General features: G+C 41.0%; 1 protein-coding gene across 26 annotated transcripts in view; it reads left to right on the top strand.

Moving 5' to 3' along the window:
* HMBOX1 (homeobox containing 1) overlaps positions 1-21,460 on the top strand; it is a 119,852-nt gene that overhangs the window by 52,569 nt on the left and 45,823 nt on the right. For all 26 annotated transcript variants that reach the window (XM_055809763.1, XM_055809761.1, XM_055809773.1 and 23 more), the window contains 3 exons: positions 6,897-7,376; positions 9,425-9,510; positions 18,936-19,046. In XM_055809763.1, the coding sequence (XP_055665738.1) occupies positions 6,897-7,376; positions 9,425-9,510; positions 18,936-19,046 (677 nt within the window). The remainder of the gene's footprint in view (positions 1-6,896; positions 7,377-9,424; positions 9,511-18,935; positions 19,047-21,460) is intronic.

Genomic DNA, 21,460 nt, shown 5'->3' on the forward strand with positions numbered 1-21,460 from the left:
GCAGCTTTGCTTAATATGGTGCAAAGCTTTGGGCTCTGAAATATTTAAATGGGCTGTGTATAAAAAGAGATGCACTTGTTCACGAAGAACAGAAGAGGTCAAAGCTTGAATTTCGCAACACTAGATAGTGTTATGCCTGAAATGTCCCTGTTTTGTTCCAATAGTGCCTTAGAGCTGCACTTGATGGGTCACAATCTTTGCCTCTGGATGTGTGTGCATGGAATGCAGCATTTACTTTGCGATATGCGTCAACTGCTCTGTTTTTGGAGCAGCTGTAGCTCAGAATGAAAGTCCCTCTCTTGAGCATCTTGTAAAAACCAGCTGCATCTTTTGGGGTGGGTAATGGTGGGTGAGATGTAGAAAAGGAAGGAAGAGTGAATGAAACTGTGCTTAGCTCCTTGGAGCTCATAAAAATGCATGGAGAGAGAAACAAGCTTGTGTAATATACAGCACGGTTAAAAAGTTAACAGACTGGTAAGCTGGAAGTGGAGTTTCTTTGTAGTTACTGGTTCTGATAGAAAACATCCAGAATGGTAGTTCATGTGAATCATGTTGTTGCGTATTTGTTCACCAGCCAGCGTGGTTATATTGCCTTTGGAAACAGCAATGCCAACCTTACTACCCATTTTTGCTTGCTGGCTAGATCAGAGAGCTCCCGTAGAAAGGAAACCTAGCAGCCCAGTCCTACGGTACAAGGATCCTTAACACCGGCTCATGGTCTCGGGACTGAGCATGCCAAGGCAGCTGCTCTCTCTGCTGTATGTTTTTAACAGCTGGAGAACATCCATCTTCACAGTTACTCAGATAGCAGTTCTTACTAGTACTATATGCACATACAAACTGGCAGGCTGAGGAGCTCAAGCTGTGAGAAAGACTGTGATAGTTAAAACACTTGTTCGGTTAACTAGTTGTAGAAAGTAATTTTTTTGCTGTATACTTTGGGATAACCTACTTCAGCTGAAATGCCACAACTATACCTTGTTTTTTTACAATTCCATTTAAAGGGCAAGACTGTGTTCAATGACACCAAGAAAGTACATGTTACGTTGCAAAAAATGATGGTGCTGTAAAAGTTAAAGACTACAAATTCTGGAGATACTGTTAGCAGGACAGTGTATTGCTGTTAGGGTCCTACCCTGGATCAACAGTATATACCGTATGTCAGAGAAGGGTAGAAGTTAGCATCTCTCCCCATCCTGTTTGCCACAGCTGATGTGACTTTATTAGAATCGTGCTTAAACTAATTACCAGACCTAGGATCCTATTCTGAATGCTTTGGCACTAACCCACGTCCATATTACACAGTTTATATCAAATACAGGTCTTCTTTCAAAAAGTGCAATTGGTTTTGTAAGTCTTGAGCTTTGCAGAGTTTATTAGATAAAATAGTGAAATTTAATGGAAATTTTGAGAAGGATCTCTGCAGTGATGCTAGAGTACTTCCTACTCAGTGTACAGTGAGTAGAAGAGTGGAAAAAATGATTTCTTGGGATCATTAAAGAGCCCAGAGCCATTTTCTCAAGTGTTAGAGGTGTTAAGGTGTTGGTGTCTGGCCTTATTCCCAAATGGGTAATTGAATTGCTTTGAACTTCTGCAAGTTCAATTGGACATGGACTTAGCTCATAGCTGTTTTTATGGGATTATTCTGCTGTGTTCCATCACCTAGAAAGTTAGTGTTGGGTAAATGGTTCTTGTATCTGTGTGGGCTTGGGCTATGATAGTAGGTGAGAAAACCTTGCTGTGTTTGTCCTTACTTTGAGATGCAGGATGATAAGGGAAGAGAACATCTCTCTTATCTGGCCATGAACCCCCACGCAAGATCAGTTCTTTGCAAGTGTGGAGGGAGCCTCATATCTACAGGGTGAAATTCATACCAAAAAAAAGGCTAAATGAGGCTTGCTGGTATGACAAGGAAAAGCAATGGTATTGAGAGCAATTACGCCCCTAAACAGCCTTCACTCTAGAAAGTGGCATTAGAAGTGAAAAAGAGTGATGCTGCATCTGGCTGGTTGAGACCTGCTGGTTATTTTATATCTGTGGATTTGAGGGGGAAAATAAGTTCTTTTTTATTTAGGCCCTTATAGTTTCTCCCTTCAATCTGATATTCAGGTACCTCAGGTTCCTTTCGGATGAACCATGAAAGATAAGCTTCAAGTTTTAATGTGTTATAGATACCAGGAGGCAGTCAGTGGAATTGGTTCATCTTCCCTGGGGTGTGACTGCCAACTTAATGTAAGAAATGTAAATAAGTTTGATACTACCTTTTTTTTCTTGTCAGGATCTAAATAAACAATTCATTTTAAGGGTCATATTCAGGTGTTAAAAAATTGATGGGTTTTAGTTTTGATTTGTAATTGACAGAGGTCTTGCTTTCAAAATTTCAGGGAGAAAAATGCATGGCAACTCTCCCTTGGTTGGCTCTCTTTCAGATACCTCCCCAAGGAAATTTTTCAGCCCATTGTAACTGGTGAGAGTTTTCCTTACTGATCAGAATATAATTATGTGCTAAGATCTGCTGGTGTTGAAGGTATTCTGCTACACTGGCAACAGAGTTTGGCAAAGTTTGACTACAGTAAAGCAGTTGCTCCAGTCTTTTTCTTTTCTTAGGAAAAGTATTTGCTATCTTTATTTTCTCTTCCACCACCGCACCCCCCACTCCCCGCCCCAGTCATTCTGCCTGTCTCTATCTTACTTTACTTCTTGTTACTTTTGCAGTTGATTCTATTTCACAAGGAAAAAGAGGGGGGAAGCAAACTGAATTACAGCTGGACAGAGGAGTTCAGGAGGATAAGAGGCTCTTACAGCAGTATGGGGGGGATGGAGTAGTGGAGAATGTCCATTAATTAATGAGGTGAATGAAATTACGATGATTCTAAAATGGCTGATTTACTTAACTGCTTTTTAAATTGATCTTTAAACAGGGTAAGTTTATTAAAATATTTTAAAAAGGAAAAATAACTGAAACCCTGATAGAATAACAGTTCTAAATAATGTTACTGTAGTTACTCATTAAAAAGCAGTAGATAGTTGGCGATGTTGGAACGTGTTCAATAATACCACATTTTGCAATATTTGTTTTGGGTTTTTAATGGAAAATTCCCAGTTCCTGCAGTTGTTTTCAATACATAAAACTCACTCAGAAGCATTGTTTATAGATCTCATGGTTGTGTAGAAAAGCACTTGAAAATGTGAACAGGAGTACAAAATCAGGACGACCAGTAAGAAGTATGTCAGGTGCAATATATATGCTGTGTATTTAAGTATAAGCAAGGCAGTTTGTACTCTTTAATGCAACATTAGTGAGACCAGCAGTGAGATACTGTGTCTGATTTTGGTGTTCTTACCTTTTTAAGCCTTGAAAAATTATACAAAGTTTTCTAAAAGGCTTGGAGGGCTAGAAGAATACTTTACGCGAACAGATAGATCACTGATCAATTGTTTTGGTTTTATTTGTTGGGGTTTTTTTCAAATTGTCAACATTTTTTCAGTGATTCTGTAAAACATAGCATAATGGATTTAATTTGACAGTAGGTTTGCTAGTCTTAGATGACTTTCTGCAAGCCTTTTAGAAGTAGTCTACTGATTAACAGGACTCTGTAGAACACAAGTTGGACGTCATTGAATATCTCACTCTTCCTGCAGAGGGTGGCCTTGTCCAGCAGTTCTTGCATCCCTGTGCAATTGGAATTACTGCACATGCACAGCGGATCCTTGCTGCATCAGCGGGACAAAGTGGAGGGCGCATCACTTGCCCATGTACAACTGTGTATGACAGAGGGTCAACCATTTCTCTTGCATCCAAGAGCACTGCAGTTCATTATGTGTAATTCACTAGTAATTCACTCAAGGATACTTAGGATTCACTAGAGGATTATGTGTAATTCATTAAAGGAGATTAATTTGGCCTGAGAACCCAGATGTAGAAGCTCAGCCCTGACATTTTAGACAAATTAAGGAATCACACCCAAATTTTAAAGGGAATGACTGGCCATGGCCATAAACTGCTGCAGAAAATGGTAAGTTGTGTGTTGCTTGACGCTTTTGAAGCCATCTGGAAAGTCATGCTATTGTCAGATGCGAGTTTTTCGGTTCACAGGCCTAGAAGGACAGAATTTTTGAGGTTTTAGGTCTGTGGCAAACAGGAGATGAAACTAGATAAAGTATGTCTTAGTATTAAACGTTGAAGAATCAGTAAAGTAGGAATTTTGAATAGAGGTAATTCTGGAGGGAGGTTCTGGTTCATTACATTCTCCAGTTCAGTGAAGTACTTGAGTGCATGAAACTTGGCGTTGACTGATAGATGATCCAGGAAACAGTGACATTAGGTGTACAGGTAAGAAGTGCCGAAAATGGATTCAACTCTAAGAAAAGGCAAGCTGGCATATCTAGTGAAAACCATCTCAAGGCCAGATGTTTAAGAAGAGATTTTCTGTTGGAAAACCATGCTACTCTGAGCTGGCATGGGGGGCTTTCAGGCTGTACAGGAGTTTGTGCTGTGAGTCATAAGTCAATGTGACACTTCTTACAAAGCTTGGAGGAAAGGATTGAGCACCCCTGCCTCCCCCAGTGCAGAGGCCAAACCTAAAACATAATGTCTGTTTCCAAATGCTCCTTGTCAAGCTCTGAATGTCTCAGTCTGAGATACAACTTCCAAATTTTAGTTGTTACAATTCCAGTCAGTTGCTAGCATTGGCTGCTGTGCCCTCCTTTTAGTAGAATAATCTGGGTACTCGTCTTTTAAAATTTAAAATGGCTTGTACGTATTCAGTAATCAATTGTCTAAAGGACAGCACATTCCTGTTGGACTGAAGCACTTATATGGCTGTAGTCTGTCTGTCTTCTCACAGTCATTTTCTTGGATGGGAGTCATCCCCTTGCACTGTCCTCCTGCTTCTTTCTCCCACATACACACTGCTGAAACAATGCAAGAAGCTCAGTAATTGCTTGGTGAGGCCAAAGACAGGAGCTTCTTCTTATTTCTGTATTCTCCAGGCAGCAAGTGCCATTTTCATGGAATTATGCATCCTGGCCTGGTAGCACCATGTCTGTACAGCTGTGCTGTAGCTACAGCTCTACTAAGTAAGCCAGCTCTTGGTGCTGTTCTTTAGCCCCAAGGCCACTTGGCCACATCAGTACTACCAGACCCTCTTAGCCTTGAGCCTGAGTGGCTGCATCCAAACAGAGTGTGGTTTCTGCTCCATGCAAAAGCTTGAAAAAAGCCTGTGATTTGGTCAGGAGTGCACTGGTTGTGCTGGACCAAAACTGTGCCGAAGACAGCTACAGTGATTTAATAATGCTGCAGACTGGTGTAGAGGCTACAGTGTCTCTTCCTGGACACTTTAATTTAGTAGTGTTGACGTGGCTATACCCACAGGGTAGACCTTTTCCCATTGCTTAGTCTGTTGTGAGATGTTATGCCTCTGAAGAGAGTCCCTTGGTATACCCCCAAAACCCACAGGCTTGGTTTACTTTACTGATTTGTATGCCTGAAAAAAGACTGAACGCAGCAATTGAAGAAGTTTTGCTGCTCTGTGGCTCCTTTTGGGGAGTTCCTCTGTGCCAGTGCAGAAATTGAGATGAGGAGTGATCTTCAAAATGTATGGAGAGAAATAGGCAGCCCTGTCCTTTGGAAGGTCTGTTGTAAATCATGACAGCCATCATCCCTCTTCTGGTTTTCATAGGGTCCTTGGAACTCTTGACTTTCCTGAGGCTGCTGTTTGCTCTTGCTTGTAAGGATTGTGCATTAGCTCTGTCATGTCTCCTGGAGTTTGAGTGATCTCCTCACCCTGCTCTCCTGCAGGAATTGTAATAAACCCTTGACTTACAATAAGATTCGCAAGAAGGATGGAAAATACCTTGATCTCTTTGCCAAGTTCTGTCTGCCCTCCATCTGCCATCCCTTCTCAGGATCTTGAGTTCTGAAGGAGGTGATCTTGTCATTTGTATGCCATTTGGATCTGGAGTGAGGAGACTTAGGAAGGAAAATAGATAAGGGGAGCATATGGTGATTTTTCAGTTCCATTTCTGGGCTTTGCAGCAAATAAGTGTTCATTGTTCTGGCACCTTGGGAAGTTTAGGAGTTAAAAATGCTTTTGGTGAGCCACCATGACAATTGAGTTACATGAGAAGCCTGGCTTTGGAGGGGAAAAGGCTGTACGCTTCTTTAAATGAAAGCTAAGTACTAATTGGATGTGCTGCACTTTCCTTGTTAGGGCAGGTGATCTGTGACAACATTCCAAGTTCAAAACTTACTAACTTCAGAAATGGGACTGAAGTCAAATCAACTTTGGTCCTACAGGCCACTAGAATTTCTGCTAGGAGTGGTTTTATCTTATGTTTTTCAAGGTAGCAACAAAAAGTTAGGGCAACTTTAACTCTACTTAAAATTCAGAAGAGTTGAGCTTCATAAACTTCATGTCATAACTGGCTAAAACTTCTCCAGGAAAACTCAGCCTCTGGCCCCGACCTAACAGTTTTGGAATCTGGGATTTCAGTCTGGTGGATACTTAGCAGTGGGCAAAATTTTGTCTGAAATCAAGTTGCAGCCTTAATTACTGAGCAGCCACTGTCTCTCTGTAGCAGTGATGTATCAAAAGCAAAAGGGTAGTAACTGCAGGTTTATTGTGGAAGACGTGGGGAATGCTAGTACAGGAAAGAAGCGCTATTTGAGCACTTCAAAGAAAATAATCTCTTCTGCTGCATAGTGAGACTAGCATTTATGGGAGGTTGCCTGCTGAGCTTGTTTGGAGGTGGAATGTTGGGCTGCCAGCTCTCTTATGTGTGTGACTTAAAGTTTTGGACCAGAATTGATCTTTCATGCATGTAAGATACTTTCCATGTACCACAGGGAGCTATTGAACTGAAGTATTTGCTTTTACATTTTACCTTGTTTTCAGTCTGCTGGAAACCATGTCTCACTACACCGACGAGCCAAGATTTACCATAGAGCAGATAGACCTGCTTCAGCGCCTGAGACGTACAGGAATGACCAGACATGAAATCCTCCACGCGCTGGAAACGTTGGATCGTCTTGATCAAGAGCATAGTGACAAATTTGGAAGAAGGTCTAGCTACGGAGGTGGTTCCTACAGCAACAGTACCAACAATGTCCCGGCATCTTCCTCTACAGCCACAGCTTCAACACAGACCCAACATTCTGGGATGTCCCCATCACCAAGCAACAGTTACGACACCTCCCCACAGCCTTGCACTACTAATCAGAACGGGAGGGAGAGTAACGAGAGGTTGTCTGCATTCAACGGGAAGATGTCACCTACCCGCTACCCACTTGCAAACAGCTTGGCTCAAAGATCATACAGTTTTGAAGCTTCTGAAGAGGACTTGGACATTGATGACAAAGTGGAGGAACTGATGAGGTTAGTAGAAGTCTTTGTAAAAAGTTTGGAAAGTCAGAGTGAGAAGTCCCTCAGAAGAAATCTGCTTGTATATACAGGAGGACTGCTGTATAATGATAGGCATTATCAAGAATGCAGGAACTGCTTTAGACAGCTGTTCTCCTACTGGTTCCCCAGGGTGCTTTAGACAGCTGTTCTCCTACTGGTTCCCCAAGGGTCACTATCTCAGTACTTCTCACCTGCCTCTTAGTCTTGTGTAGACAGCCCCTGGCTGTGTGTGGGTATCCCACAGTCTATTTACTGTTGAAGTACTTTTCCCCATGCTGTACCAGAAATTCAAATTGATGTTAGCACACTGATTTTCCACCTGACCCTTATTCAGAAGACTTCTGACTTATGACTCCTCCAATACTTCATACCAGCTGTATTTCCTTCCGTATATAGGGGAAGTAGGGAATCTTCCTGATTAGTGCTTTCCTCTGGGATCTGCCGAGCATGTATGTTATCTGTTTATAGTTTGTGGCAGGGGCTGGCTCCTTCTGGGTTTTGCACAGGCCACAGATTGACGTAGGAAAGCACAAATAATAAAGGAGCAGCACAAGTCTTCAGTGAGAGTCAGTGTTTGGGTGTTTTTCCACACTGACCTTCCTTTACTTTTAGTGGCTTGTTTTTCAGCATTATGGCAAAGACGAAAGGAGGGGATTATACTACTGAGGGTGACAGAGTCAGTGGGCTTGATGAAGTAAGTGAGGCCAAATGTCTCAGAACAATTTTGGTTATAATGTTGGAGTGTTTTTTTCCCCCAAATTGCAGCGTTTTTGAAGTACCTATGTGAGAGCTAAGGTCCATAATCTGCAGGATGAAAACGTGTTTGAAGAAGTTTGGAGACTTAGGATAACGGTGTGGCTTTTGGGGGAGGGGATTACAGATGAGCAGTAAGAAAAGCCTATCAATGTTATTTAATGTCGGCTGCAGGGTAATGGAATAATGCAGGAAGGTGGTGAGTATGGCAGTATGCAGGAGTTCCCATTGCTGAAGGTTAATCATTCCTTTGAGTTTTGGGTTCCTATTCAGTGTCTCAGGTAATACTTTTAGTGCTTATTTAAACTGAAAGTACTTTTATTTGCAAGCATATGGAAGATGAGTGTTTGGTACAGAAATAAAAATGAACCCACAACATAGCGTTTATTTTTCATTTGCATTTGCAAGCATGAATCTGCCTTGAATGCTTCTGGGGCAGGAGGGGAGAAGGGGAAGGGAAACCACCAAATAATAAAGCCTAATAAAGTCTTGTTTGCCCTTCTGATGAAGGGAGGGAGGAAGAGGAGGGAAAAGTATGTGGTTACTGCAATTGAAATTTGCTGCATATCACAGTCCCTGTGCAACCTCCAAATTATTTTCTTTTTAGTAGTTCTAGTCATAGAATCATAGAATGGTTTGTGTTGGAAGGGACCTAAAACATCATCTAGGTCCAACCCCCTAGCCATGGGTGGGGGCATGTCCCTTCTGAACTGTCTTTGCACACTTTGTAAAAATCATACAAAGCCTTTAAATAACTTGCACTTGCTCATTTGATGCAAGCTGTGGACTAAGGAAGTAGGGATGGGGGGATAGAGGTTGCAAAATCTTTTCTCCTTTGGGTCTTTCCCTTGCAAGGTTGGGGAAGGTTTGTGTATGTATATTCATTTGTGTAGCTAACCATGCAGACCCTGCTATCCTTTATTTTTTATTTTTGTGCCTCATTTTTATGACTGAGGTTTTAATGCTGGTACGAGAGATTTATTCATCCCTGTGTAATGAAACTTTGTACATTCCATATGGCAGTGCTGCGCCTAATATGAATTATATAGGACATGAGTCATCCATTCTCCTGCTAGGGTACTTTGATCAAACGTGACACTTGTTAAAAGAAGTGTCCACTGGTGAGGCACTCTAATGCCTGCCTTCCCCACTCCTTGTCCTCTAAATGAAGGAAATAAAGCCATTTTGCTTCTTTAAAGTGCACTTTGGTCTGTCTGTCTTTTTGTGTGTTCTTTTGTTTTTTGTTTTGTTTTGTTTTGTTTTGGTAGGAGGGACAGCAGTGTGATAAAGGAGGAAATCAAAGCCTTCCTAGCCAATCGGAGAATTTCCCAAGCAGTTGTTGCACAGGTAACAGGTAAGAGCTCAGGGAGTCCTTTCTTCATTTTGGGAAACTTGTCTTAACTGCCTGTCTGTGCATGGTGCAGATGTTGGAATATTGCTTGGCTTTCTGCATTGCAGTGCAGATCTGTCAGCTTAGTCATGATAATGTATGCCTTTGATTTAAGACCCATTGTCCCGCACATCATGGAACTTCCCCAGTGAATCACTTTTTCTTTTTTCTTTTTTTTTTTTTTTTTTGTGGCTTGTGCTAGCAGATTTTATTTTACAGCATTATAAGAAGCCCAAAGTTCTTATCTTTAAATGAAACAGTTTTCCTTAATTCTTAAATTGTTTTTTGAGTATGGCAAATAGATTCATATCTGTATCTCTGTGTATGAAGAGAGATATAATATGTATTTATAATATAAAATGTATATGAATAGTCAGAGACACAGCTATAGCTGGTATCACTACATTGAGGAGTCAGATTATGATAGTTTGAAGTTTTTCAGTCACTTGCCTTTCAGTCATGATTAGTGTAAATCAGATGTGAGGTTGAGGAGATGACTGTATTAGCTCAGATTTTACCTAGGAGAAGTAGTTCTCTCTTTGCCCTTTTCCCTGTGCCTTCTCTCTTTCACATTCAGGACAAGAGAACACACTGCAGTGATACCACTTCTTCCTTAGGTGTGTTTCCAGAGCTTTACACAAACAGTAACAAAGTCTTAGTGCTCCCTCCATGGGTTGGGATGCTATGAGTTCTTGACAGGCTCACACTGCTTGTCCGGAACAGCGTAGCCGGTAGCATATTTAGAGTCATAGAATCATTCAAGTTGAAAAGACCTTTAAGATCATTGATCCCAACTGTTAACCCAGCACTGCCAAGCCCACCACTAACCCATGTCCCTAAGCACCACTTGTACATCTTTTAAATCCTCCCAGGGATGGTGACTCCACCACCTCCCTGGGCAGCCTGTGCCAGTGCTGGACACCCTTTCATTGAAGAAATTTTTCCCAATATCCAATCTACGTTTCCCCTGGCACAACTTGAGGCCATTTCTTCTTGTCCCACACTTGTCACCTAAGAGAAGAGGTCAACCCCCCTGCTGCCTACAACCTCCTGTCAGGTAGTTGTAGACAGCAATAAGGTCCCCCCCCGAGCCTCCTTTCCTCCAGGCTAAATATCCCTGGTTCCTTCAGCTGCTTCTCATCAGACTTGTGCTCCAGACCCTTCACCAGCTTTGCTCTTCTTTGGACACTCTCCAGCACCTCAGTGTCTTAGGATGAAGACTGGATGATAAAATGCGAATAGCTCAATCCCATGTTATACCTATAACATTTATTCATTTTTTTTAACCCAGGCTTGAGTAAAGATCTTGAAATAGATAGTTTTTAAGGTTCCTTGATGACTATGAATATCAAACCAGCAGGAGGGAAGTTGTTCTTTTATGATATTTCCAGTATTTGAAATGTCATAAGAACCCATCTGTTTGGGAGATCTGGGTTTGCAGACACGCTAGCGGTTGAGGTAGGCAGGCAGAAATGGGTGCTCGAGCCCTGGAGCCAGGAATTCCTTCCATGTTTCCCAACTGTTCTCTGTGATCTTGGGCAAAATTACTTGTCCTTCCCTGGTTTCCATTTCATCTGTAAAATCATGAGATTAACATTTTGTATAACTCTAAGGAATGCTATTAGCCTTATCAGATATTAGCACTAGTATTAAAAAATTTAAATGCTACGTCTGGTTGCTTAAATTGTACCTGAGATCTTACTTTTTGGTAGCTGGCAGGTCACTTCCCTGGTTTTGTGTAGTCCTTGCTTGAATATAGTCTTGGAATAATCCATTCCTGAATTAACCTCTGTATAGCACCCTTCACGTCTACCAATAAGTCAAACTAGCTTCCCCTTCACTAGAAGTAATGCAAAGAGGAAAAAGTTGCAGAAAAGAGTCTTTCCAAAACAGGCCAGCACTTTTTAGTCAGTGGGACTACTATATGCAGGGATGTTGAATCGGAATCACCACACCAAATCAAAGACAGAGTCTGTACCAGTAAAAGGAGGTGATACAATTACCTAGGTGTCTTGGTGCATGTCTTTGATACCCCTGCAAGCAGACTGCACGAAAGCCAAGACCAGTCTCTTCACATCTGTTTGTTTTCCTCCTTCCATTCTCAGCCTAGTTCATTGGATTTCAGGTGTCATTAAGTTGGCATTTAGCCTTTGGGAGCTTTCATTGTTTGCCAGGCTGTTCCTCCTGTGAGTAAATGACACCATCCGCTTCATACGCAGTTGACTAAGTTTCACACCCATCCCACTCAACCCTCCTGCGTAACATGGGGAGGAATCCAGAATGTACTCACATGGTGATCGGAGAAAATATTACTAGATGTCTCTTTTGAGCCTGTCCACGGGACAGAATGAAGACTGAACTAATGACACTGTGGTGTTATCTTGTTTTCAAACCAGATCAATGGGAAACCAGGTAAATCTAAAGGCTAAACACCTATGCCCTTTTGCAGCTGACCCAGTGGTGTTTCCATGGACCTTTAAAATACGAAAAGAAAGTGGTATTTTGCACATGATGCCATTTCTCAAGCAGAGGTAGCTGCAGAGGCTTGTGCTGCGCTGTGCTGCACCAGTCTCTTCCTCCCGCTACCCTTTGCAGTTGAACTGTGTCATCCTCCATATGCTTGGTGGGAAGGTCTATGGGAGCTGATTAATTTTAAATATAACCCATAGCCTTGTGTAAGCTGATGCATAGCACTTATGTGCCCCTATTAAGTACATAGTTATGGCTTATCTAAAAGAAATAGTAAATCTCAAAGAGATGTTTGAAGGGACCAGATTAAAGAGTGTGTGCAGCGCTACTGGGGAGAAACGTCAGATTCCTTTCAAAAGCACAGTGTGGTGAAGAGTGACTGAAAATAGTCCAGGACAGAGATCCAGAGCAGAAAGCATGTGTCCCAGGTCTCTCACTTCCAGAGTTGTCTTAGGCTTGATGAGTGCTAGTTGACTGGTGTATTCTTCAGATATATCCAACATCCCTTCACATTCATCAGTGAAACAAGCTCCCATGGAAGCCCTGGAAACCACTTTTGGTTCATTAAGAAAGCAGTTTGTATAGACAGAGGTAATGCTTTGCAGAATGTATGATCCCAAATGGTATCGTGTCAGTATTTACAGACTTAGTCTCACTGGTAAAGGTGTTCTGTAAATAATTCAGTAAATACAAGGAAAAATAAAGAAGTCAATCCAAAGAGTGGGCAGTAGCAGGTGGCATAGAGGAGGATCATAAAAGTGAAATGACACCTTTTCAGAATAGTGTTCAGCCTCCAGTCGTCCGTGTCTCGGGGTCCTCTATCAGCAGCCCACAGAGGCTGGTGTGCTTACAGCCTCCATCACTGTTTGTTGTAACACAAACACAGCAAGCTGTTCCTGGAGGCTGCAGTGCAGGTGCTGGGTGTGTTTGACTTGCCCATCCACCGATGACCACCCTCATCAGCTGGAAATCATTTTTTTAGCACTTGAAATAAATGTAGAATAGTGTGGCCCCAGCTTTTAGCGTTCATCTCTTCTGCCTTGCGGAAGAGAGGCAAGAAAGAAATGAAAAATTTATGGCTGGCACTGTCCACAAGACAATTGTTTGGCTTGGCTACCCATGCTGTCAACTTTCTCCTTTCAATCTCTTTGGTAGGCTAAAAAATTGTGTGGTTTTGTGTGTAATGGGAGGGGAGAATGGCATGGAGAGGAGAAAGGAGTAATAGTGCATCTGAACAGTGATATTAGACCTTTGGCTAGGGACTTAAAACTTTCCTTCCTTTTCATAGTTTGTCTGGGTTTGAAGTTGGCTGAATTGGACATAACAAGTGATGAACCTTAGTTAAGCTAATGAATGTATTTTGATGTCTTCAAATTGCAGGTCTTCGATTAGCTCATCAGAGAGTGTAATGTTTCCCTGGTGCTTATGACTCTATTTGTCCCCATTCTGTGTCTTGGCATGTTCTGTCCTTGGTGCAGTAACCTCTACTGCAACTTCTGCCCTTTGAAACTTCCGTTTCACCTTATTTTGCTAATTCTTCAAGCCACTTAGGAATTTGTTCAGAAATACCTTTCTCCTTTTTCTCATCTTGATTCTAATACTGCAGTGTGCTTACAGAATACACTTTCCTACATCAGCCACAATCCTACAAAGCACCCTGTGCAGCCTTTTATTTACAGACTCTGCAACAGTAAACGGCTTTTCCTTTTGTTTTTCCTGTGCTGCGGCACAAGGGGATGGGAAGTGATGGAAAGGGAGGATACATGAGAGAGGAACACGGAGCTGAAGGTTAAAATCAGCTGTTGCAGTAGAACAATTCTTTAGGCTCTATTAGCCTTTATAAAATTACTAGAAACTTTAAAAGTCATTTAGATAATGAATCTGACAGGGAAAATTAAACCTGGAAGACATTCTACAGGGCTGCCTTGTGTACTGGGAGAAGAGAGCAGATTGGAAAATAGTAACAGAGTATTAAATAGTGACTTGAAAATAAAGGAATGATTGATAAGAAGCACAAACCTAGCATAACACTTATTAGTGCTGGTCCTAAATACAGGAGCTGCTTTTTATAGAAACTTTTTTAATGGTGTCTGTAATAAGATAAACAAGAAGCACTTGGGTTGGGCTCTGTATAAATAATCTCCTACTGATAAGAAAAATGACAGTATAAACAGCAGCTAATAATAGTTCCTGCTGAATTTCCTATCTTGTTATTTGAAGCTTCTTTTAACATAGCTGCAGCTTACCCGGGGGTAGGTATTTAGCCCTACATGTGGCAGGTGAGATGCCAAATTTTTATCAACAATAATTTGAAGTCGTGTGCTGCAATTTGCTGTAATTGCCACCAGAATTTTATCTGGTTACTGAGTAAGTTATGGTTGGAAGGCAAAGGATAAAGAGATAAATACAAACTTAGGAGATGCTGTCTCTTAGCCTCCAAATGTAGATGGAGGGCGGGGGAAATGTTTTCAGAAACGAATGTCTTTCTGGTATGTACTACAGTAAAGGAGAGAGGGAGGAGTGTATATAGATGAGCCCTTTGCAGCCAGGCTAAATGCTTTGATGGATGATGTCTCTGCAAGGTTTGGAAATATTGCCTTTTCCATTTTTCACACATAGGGAGTGACAGAACAAAAAAACCTCACTTTCCTGAGGTCACAGTGGAAGCAGACTGTTGCAGAGCAGGGATTTGAATTCAGATTTCTCAATTCTCAGGCTAGTACCATAAAACCTAAACCACCATTAAAAAAAAAGAACAGCAACAACCGTAAAATGCAGAGGCAATTGTTTTAAAAAAATTTACATAACACATAGAGCTTTCCAGCATGCAGTTCTGCTGACCTTCCCAATTACTCTGCTTGTACGATTCAGCCCTGTCCTACTGTCTCTGTCTTAATTCATATGAGGTCTTCAGGACTTAGCTTTATATTATGCTAAACACACAGCTTCTAGCACAGTGGAGGGCAGCCTTGAAGCACTGCTGTAACATAAATAAAATCCCTTAAGGTTTGGAACCTACACACAGGGACTGTGAGCAAATATAAAGTGAAACTTAACTAGTTCCATTGTGAAGAGAATTCAGAAAATTACTGAATTACTGATCATCTGAAATGGCAAGAAATGGTTTTTGAAAAAACTTTCCTCCCTTTTTTTTAATACTCATGACAACACAGGGAAAGATTTGGTTTTCTATCGTTTTGATCTTTGCAGGTTTTCTGTAAACAAGCTTTGCTAATCTCCTAAATTGATAGAAGCCCTTTGCAAGCATGTATTATATGAATCTAGGACTTTGCTTACAAACTGAAGAATTAAAAATCAGTTACTCTCTTTTCCAAATCTGACATATTCCAGGTGCTTCTAAAAATCTCTCCTGAAAGAAACATTAAAGAAATGCAAAGTAGAGTCACCGAACAAATCTATCTGTGAAGGTGAAAACCAGTTACCAAAGACTTGATGGAGAGAGGTTTTCAGGGTTGTGAGCGGATTTGTACTGCAGATACCAGTTGCCTTCTCTTGATGATGCATTTTGCTGTTTCTTTTATGTGTTTTAAAGGGAAAATTGTTCCCCAAATAATTTATGTAGGAGACAGTGGGGCTGGCCAGAAGAGCGAGCACACGTGTACTGTCATCTCCATTTTGTTTATAATTGGGAAGCGTAACCTGCTATGGGAAGGAGGTGACGTGTGACACGAAGTCAACATTTGAATTGCTGTAATCCTTTGTGATTGCCACTTCTTCCTTCAGTATTTTCTGTGGGAATACTAGTTGTGCTCATTACAGTGTGTTTGTGTCCTTGCTGATGCTGAGCCCAAAGGATGGCAGTCTTCCTTGAGGTCCATGGTTCGGTCTGAGTGAATTTCCTCACAAGACAGCTGGGTTTTCAGTACTCCAGAGAACTTGGTTCATTAATCTCCTTCTGGCCGCAGGATGATTTCTTTTTTCCTGCCAGTGCAATTTCCTGTAGTAGCATGGTTACAGACAGTGTGACAGGATGGTGCTGGTGGTAGCACTGGTCATTGTCCCTGTTAGTCAACTATGTAAAACCCACTTGAATTGCAAGAAACTCTGACATGACAATTTGGGGGTTGGGTTTTTTTTTTAATTGAAAGGAGTGAAGGATGGGTTTGTCACTAAGACAATGTGCTGGGATCTAGGAGATCCTGGATCAGTTTTTCTGCTACAGGCTTTGCATGTGACCTTGGATCAATCAGTCAAGCTACTGGAATATACAGTTTTGGGGCTTCTAAACTTAGCTGAGGTACAGATGAAAGAATCTTTGTATCTTAAAAAAAGGAGTGATATAGGTAGCAAAAACCTTTAAGAAGCTCAGCTCTCATTGCAGATCTCTGAAACAAGGAAAGAGATTAATAAAACCAGAAAAGAATGATAGGAAATGGGACTTAAAAAGGCTTCTCGAGGTCATCCACTACATTCCTGTGCCCAAAACTAAGATCAGTTGCCTAAGCCATACCTGACATGTTAATCTGGGTTTGCAGCATTGCCGTAGAAGTCTGCTAGCCAAAGAGCTAAATGGGCTGTGGACTTTTTGCAATGCAAAAAATGCTATGGACTGCAGGACTGTTCATGAGATACCATTGTCAAATATGATGGTACTGAGAATTTATAGCATATTCGTTGAATCTGTACATCTCGGTGTCCTTTACAAAGCTCCATTTTGCAGAAGGAACTTAATAAGCTGTGAGGATTCAAAGTGAGTCAAATGTGGACACGGCAATACACAGCTTGAATCTTTTGGCTCCTGCTCCTTTGCTTTGTCTTGAGCACACTGTCTGAAGTGGCTAACATCTGTACCACTTTATGACAGTATCAAACAGCCTCTTGAGCAGAATTTGGATTTTCCACTATACAACTCTTGTTGAAGATACTTCATCTCTATTTATAATGTTTATCTAATAATGCTTTGCATTTATATCTTACGTTGTTATCCAAACACTCAACAAACACTAATTCACTGCAGTAAGTGTAAGTGGACCGTAGTAAACAAATAAATTAATGGTTCTGTTACCCATTGATTAATAGAAGCCATGCAGCCAAAAGCAGTGAGATGCAAACATTTGTGTCCCGTAGCACTGTGCTAAAGAAATGGCTTTTATAAATCATAATAATAGGTGAAGAACTGCAAATTTTAAAACTTTTCACTGGTGATCACACATCTAGATTGCTTGATTTCAACTAGACTTGAAGCCTTGTTTTGGGCCAGAGAGTTTTATCAACTTATTGACTTCTTTTGGTATTAACATGTATGCATCCACAATTACCTGATGTAAACTTGGCAGAATCTAAGGTTTGTGTTTGGTTGAATAATTCCACTTCCCTAGTAGTATAAACTCAGTTATACATCCCAGTGTGGGCCCTGGGGGACAGTCAGCTCTTGACTGCCCCAGCCGTTGCTGAGCTTCAGGTGTGGGGCAAAGGCAGTCCCTTCAGAGGCGTGTTGAGAAGAGAAACAGATGTATGGGAAACAAAACCAAACCAGGGTATGTTTTGTGGACAGAGCACTGTTGAAACTTCTGTACTCGAAACAAAAGACACCTATCCCTTTTCCCCAGGGCAATTAAAACTTCATAGGCTCTGGAATTCTGTATAAGGAAGAACAGTTAAGAGCATAAACCCTGTAACTGTAAAAATCTGCTTGGAGTAAACCCACCTGGATATGATACCTAAGAGTCAAGTTGAATCGTTTTAAAGTTAACTAGCTTCAGTGTTCAATGCCAAAAAACCAAAAAACAAAACAGAAAAAAAGAGCATAGTAAACCTCCCATATTAGAAACGGTAAAACTCCAAGGGATTGTTTTTCATGAGCTAAATATGATTATGAGATCTTGTAAAACCTTGATGCATCTCAAGAGAGGGGAGAGGTAGTTTGGTTTCTGTGTGAAAACCAGCCTTTGACCTGCCTCAGTGTTAGCACCAAGCCAGAGAGTGGCACAGGTGGTGTTCAGCAGTATATTGTTACTTGGAGCACCTCCTAAAACTTCAGATCTCAGGAGAGTTTAGATGTTGTTAATGCTTTCTGATAGCTGAAGAGCCTTGTGAAAAGCACAGGGAGCCCTCCTACCTGAAGGACTGCTTCAGTTATTCAGCAAACTATATGTTTTTTGATATTTCAAATGAACCTATGGTTCACGTCCTAGTGAACTTTTAGATCTCTTGCTTTATTTGGTTCCTCTCCTTCTAGTGACTTCTTTTCCCATTCCGCATTGATCCTTCATTCAGTGTCATGCTTTGGAAATAACTATTCCAGGGTTTTTTCCCTTTTTTTTACTGTTTTCTTAGAAGTCTTGCTGTAAAAGCTCTGGAACTTCATGTCCCTAATCTTGCCTGGATACTTGGAGCTCGAATGCTGCTTTGCTGTCAGGCAGCTGCCCTTTCTGCTTTGGTTTCTGGCTGCTGTTACAGCTGCTGATGGTTGGCTTGCTCCATTTCTGGGCTGATGTGATCTATATCCCATAAACTGTTTCTATGTTTATCTCCTTTCTTATGCAAGCACTGAATGATAATGATCTCCTAACTATCATTATTTATATATAATAGTGGGTAAGGTACTAGTTCCCATTCCACAGATGAAGAAATTTAAGAGCTGGGGAATTTGTGGACAGTTCAAGTCAGTGGTACATTTGGCTTCCCAGTTTGTACCCTCTTTGCTTGTAGGTTGATTGTGCTAATTCCAGGATATACTTGCGTAAGGTTGCAAATATCACCAGGGAGAAGTTTTTAAACAGTGAGGTATGAGGTTGGGAAGCTTGAACTTTCTACTTTTTCTGTGATTGAAACATGAGTTCCTAGGCTTTGTAAGACAACACCTTTTATATATATAAACCACTTGAAAATGTTTGAAAAAGAACAAGTTTTCTCTTCCTCTTTCTAATTTTTTTTTTTTTTTTCTGTTTTTTTTACAGGTATCAGTCAGAGCCGGATCTCCCATTGGCTGTTGCAGCAGGGGTCGGACCTGAGTGAACAAAAGAAAAGGGCATTTTACAGATGGTACCAGCTTGAGAAGACAAATCCCGGTAAACAACTACAGCCTAAACATCTCCTGCTGTTTTACTTATGGAAACTAAGCCTTTTGTCACTGTTTTTTATTATCACTGATCATTCACTTCTTGGTCTCATGTATAGTAGAGGTATTCCCTTGGACCAGAGTACTTTTTAGTAGGTTAGAAAGAAATCTGCACTGCTCTTTGCAGTAAATGATGCAGAGCTGACTCATCCAGAGCTGTCTGTCCAGCTCCTCGGTCATGGTTACTTGCCCTGTCCCTCACTGCTAGCTGACTGGGAATCAGAAGTAGGCAGTGGAGTGGTAGTCAGCTAACATGAAAGAGATGCCGAGGCTCTTCAGAAAGAACAGATAGAAAACATTGATGATGGATGCATATCATTGCAGAAAAAAATACACAGCTTGATGGAGAAGAACTTTGGGATAACTTCAGAGGCTTTTGGGTTGGATCTCAAGCTCATGGATGGGATGTTGATAGTAACAGTTATAAGTAGAGATGTATCCCTCAAATCCCACCTGCTTCTCCAACTCTCAAAACAGATCTTAAATATAAAAAGAGAAGTAAAGCTCCTTATTATCTTCAATAAATAACCAGCAATCTTCAAAATCACAGTTGAATTAATTTCCTTGCATTGTTCTTTTCCATAGATTTTGTTTGACCACAATTGTTATTTTTCCCTCTAGCAGTTCTATTGTAAAGATCAAAATATTTACATTTAATTTCCTTCAAACAACGGCGTGATTGAATTAACTGTGTAATTGTTTTAAGGAATTTAAGACTCAGGCTCTCTAATATGAACTTGGCTTCAGTATCCAGAATTCTATTAAGAAAAATTCCAGTGAAAACAGATCCTCAAAATTTCTGCTTTGTGTGTAAGCTGAAAATCAAGAGGCTCCAGCTGTCAGTTGGCCTGAGAATACTTTAGCTTAAAATTGGGTGGGTTCAATCTGACAGCTGAGCCTGTCCTTTCTGTTAAGCATCTAGAAAATTGTTTTAAAGAATGAAAGTACCAAGGCTTGCGAGATGCTGGCTGGCTGCAGGGATCGCCAGGAAGCCTTGATTTTGCAGTGGCTGGAGTTGTGATATTAAGGATCAGCAAAGTTACTGGGTGCAACCATCAGCTGCTTTGAAAGCCTCAAGTTGTACCCTACAAAGTAACCCTCAGCCATTTCCCTTTTAGGGAAGGTATTGCCTCCAAAACAGTGGAGACAACTAGAGGTTTATTAGAAGATGTATTTTGGAAAAAAACAAAACCAAAGTCCTCTCGTAATGATGAAAACTTTTGTTAATCTTTCCTTGCATCTTTTCTTGCAATATTGTTTGGAGCTGTTTAAGAAATAGTACTCTGTGCTGGGGTAACAGAAGCTTTGTCAAACTTGGCACTAAAATCTTTACTTCTTCCTTCTAGTCTTCTTTCTTTCCCCATATCCACAAGCTCTCATCTTATTTGTCCTTTTACTCTTGAGAAGTGTCTAAGGAAGGAGGACTTGCAACACTGAAGGTTATGGCTTAAATTGGAATGAATTGATGTTAACCTCTGCTTTTCTGATGTGCTGTCTTGCTGAGGTCTTGTTCGCTTTTCTTTAGACACACATGGAAAATCACTTGAAGAGTGGTTGTTTGAGTGTAACCTTTTTTCAAATAACAGATCTTACACAGCGTTTTCAAGAAGTATAAAAGGCAAAATGGCTCCTCTGCCTATGTCAAGGGACTGTTTGGATGCACTTAAATTTCCTTTAGAACCAAATAACAAACATTTCGTTTCTTTTTAGAGACCGAGGTAAAGGAGGGAACCCTTAGTTTCCAAGATAATGCACTTCTCTGAATTACTGCCATCTACTAAATTTCAGGTCGGATGCGCTAGCCAAGAGTTAATTAACATGCATGTGTGCAAAGGTATACAATGTATTAAGGAAGGTACCCACCTTGTCCAGAGAATCCGGGATTCAAATTACTGTTTTAAAACCAACTTGGAGCCCAAGTTTTGGATAGTACTCACGGTATCATCTGGTTAGTAGACTAGACTAGCCATTCTGCTGTCTTCCTTAGAGTCAGAAATTGAGGAAATCAGTAGAGCCTCCTGCCACGTTCACCAGGTAGTGATGCCATCACTGCGCTCTCTGTAGAGTGTAAGAGATTGTCCTCCTTTGACAAAACTTAAAATGACTGGCATGTGTTTTTCCTATTTGCTCACTTACTATGAAGTGACATTTGGCTTTCTATTCTCATATATCCCATCTTTTGCAGTTCCAGCTGCTGGGAATAAAATCTCGATCCTTTGAGTGATAGTGTTAGATCTCTCTGCTCAGAAGCACCTTTGTGTTTGAGTTACCGATGGGCAAAGTGAGGTCTTCAGGAACTTTTGGTTCCCCCATTTCTTTAATCCTTATTTTGGAAAACTGGGTCTTCAGAGTAAGTCTACCTTC

Source organism: Falco peregrinus, chromosome 7, assembly GCF_023634155.1.
Source record: "Falco peregrinus isolate bFalPer1 chromosome 7, bFalPer1.pri, whole genome shotgun sequence".
NCBI lineage: Eukaryota > Metazoa > Chordata > Aves > Falconiformes > Falconidae > Falco > Falco peregrinus.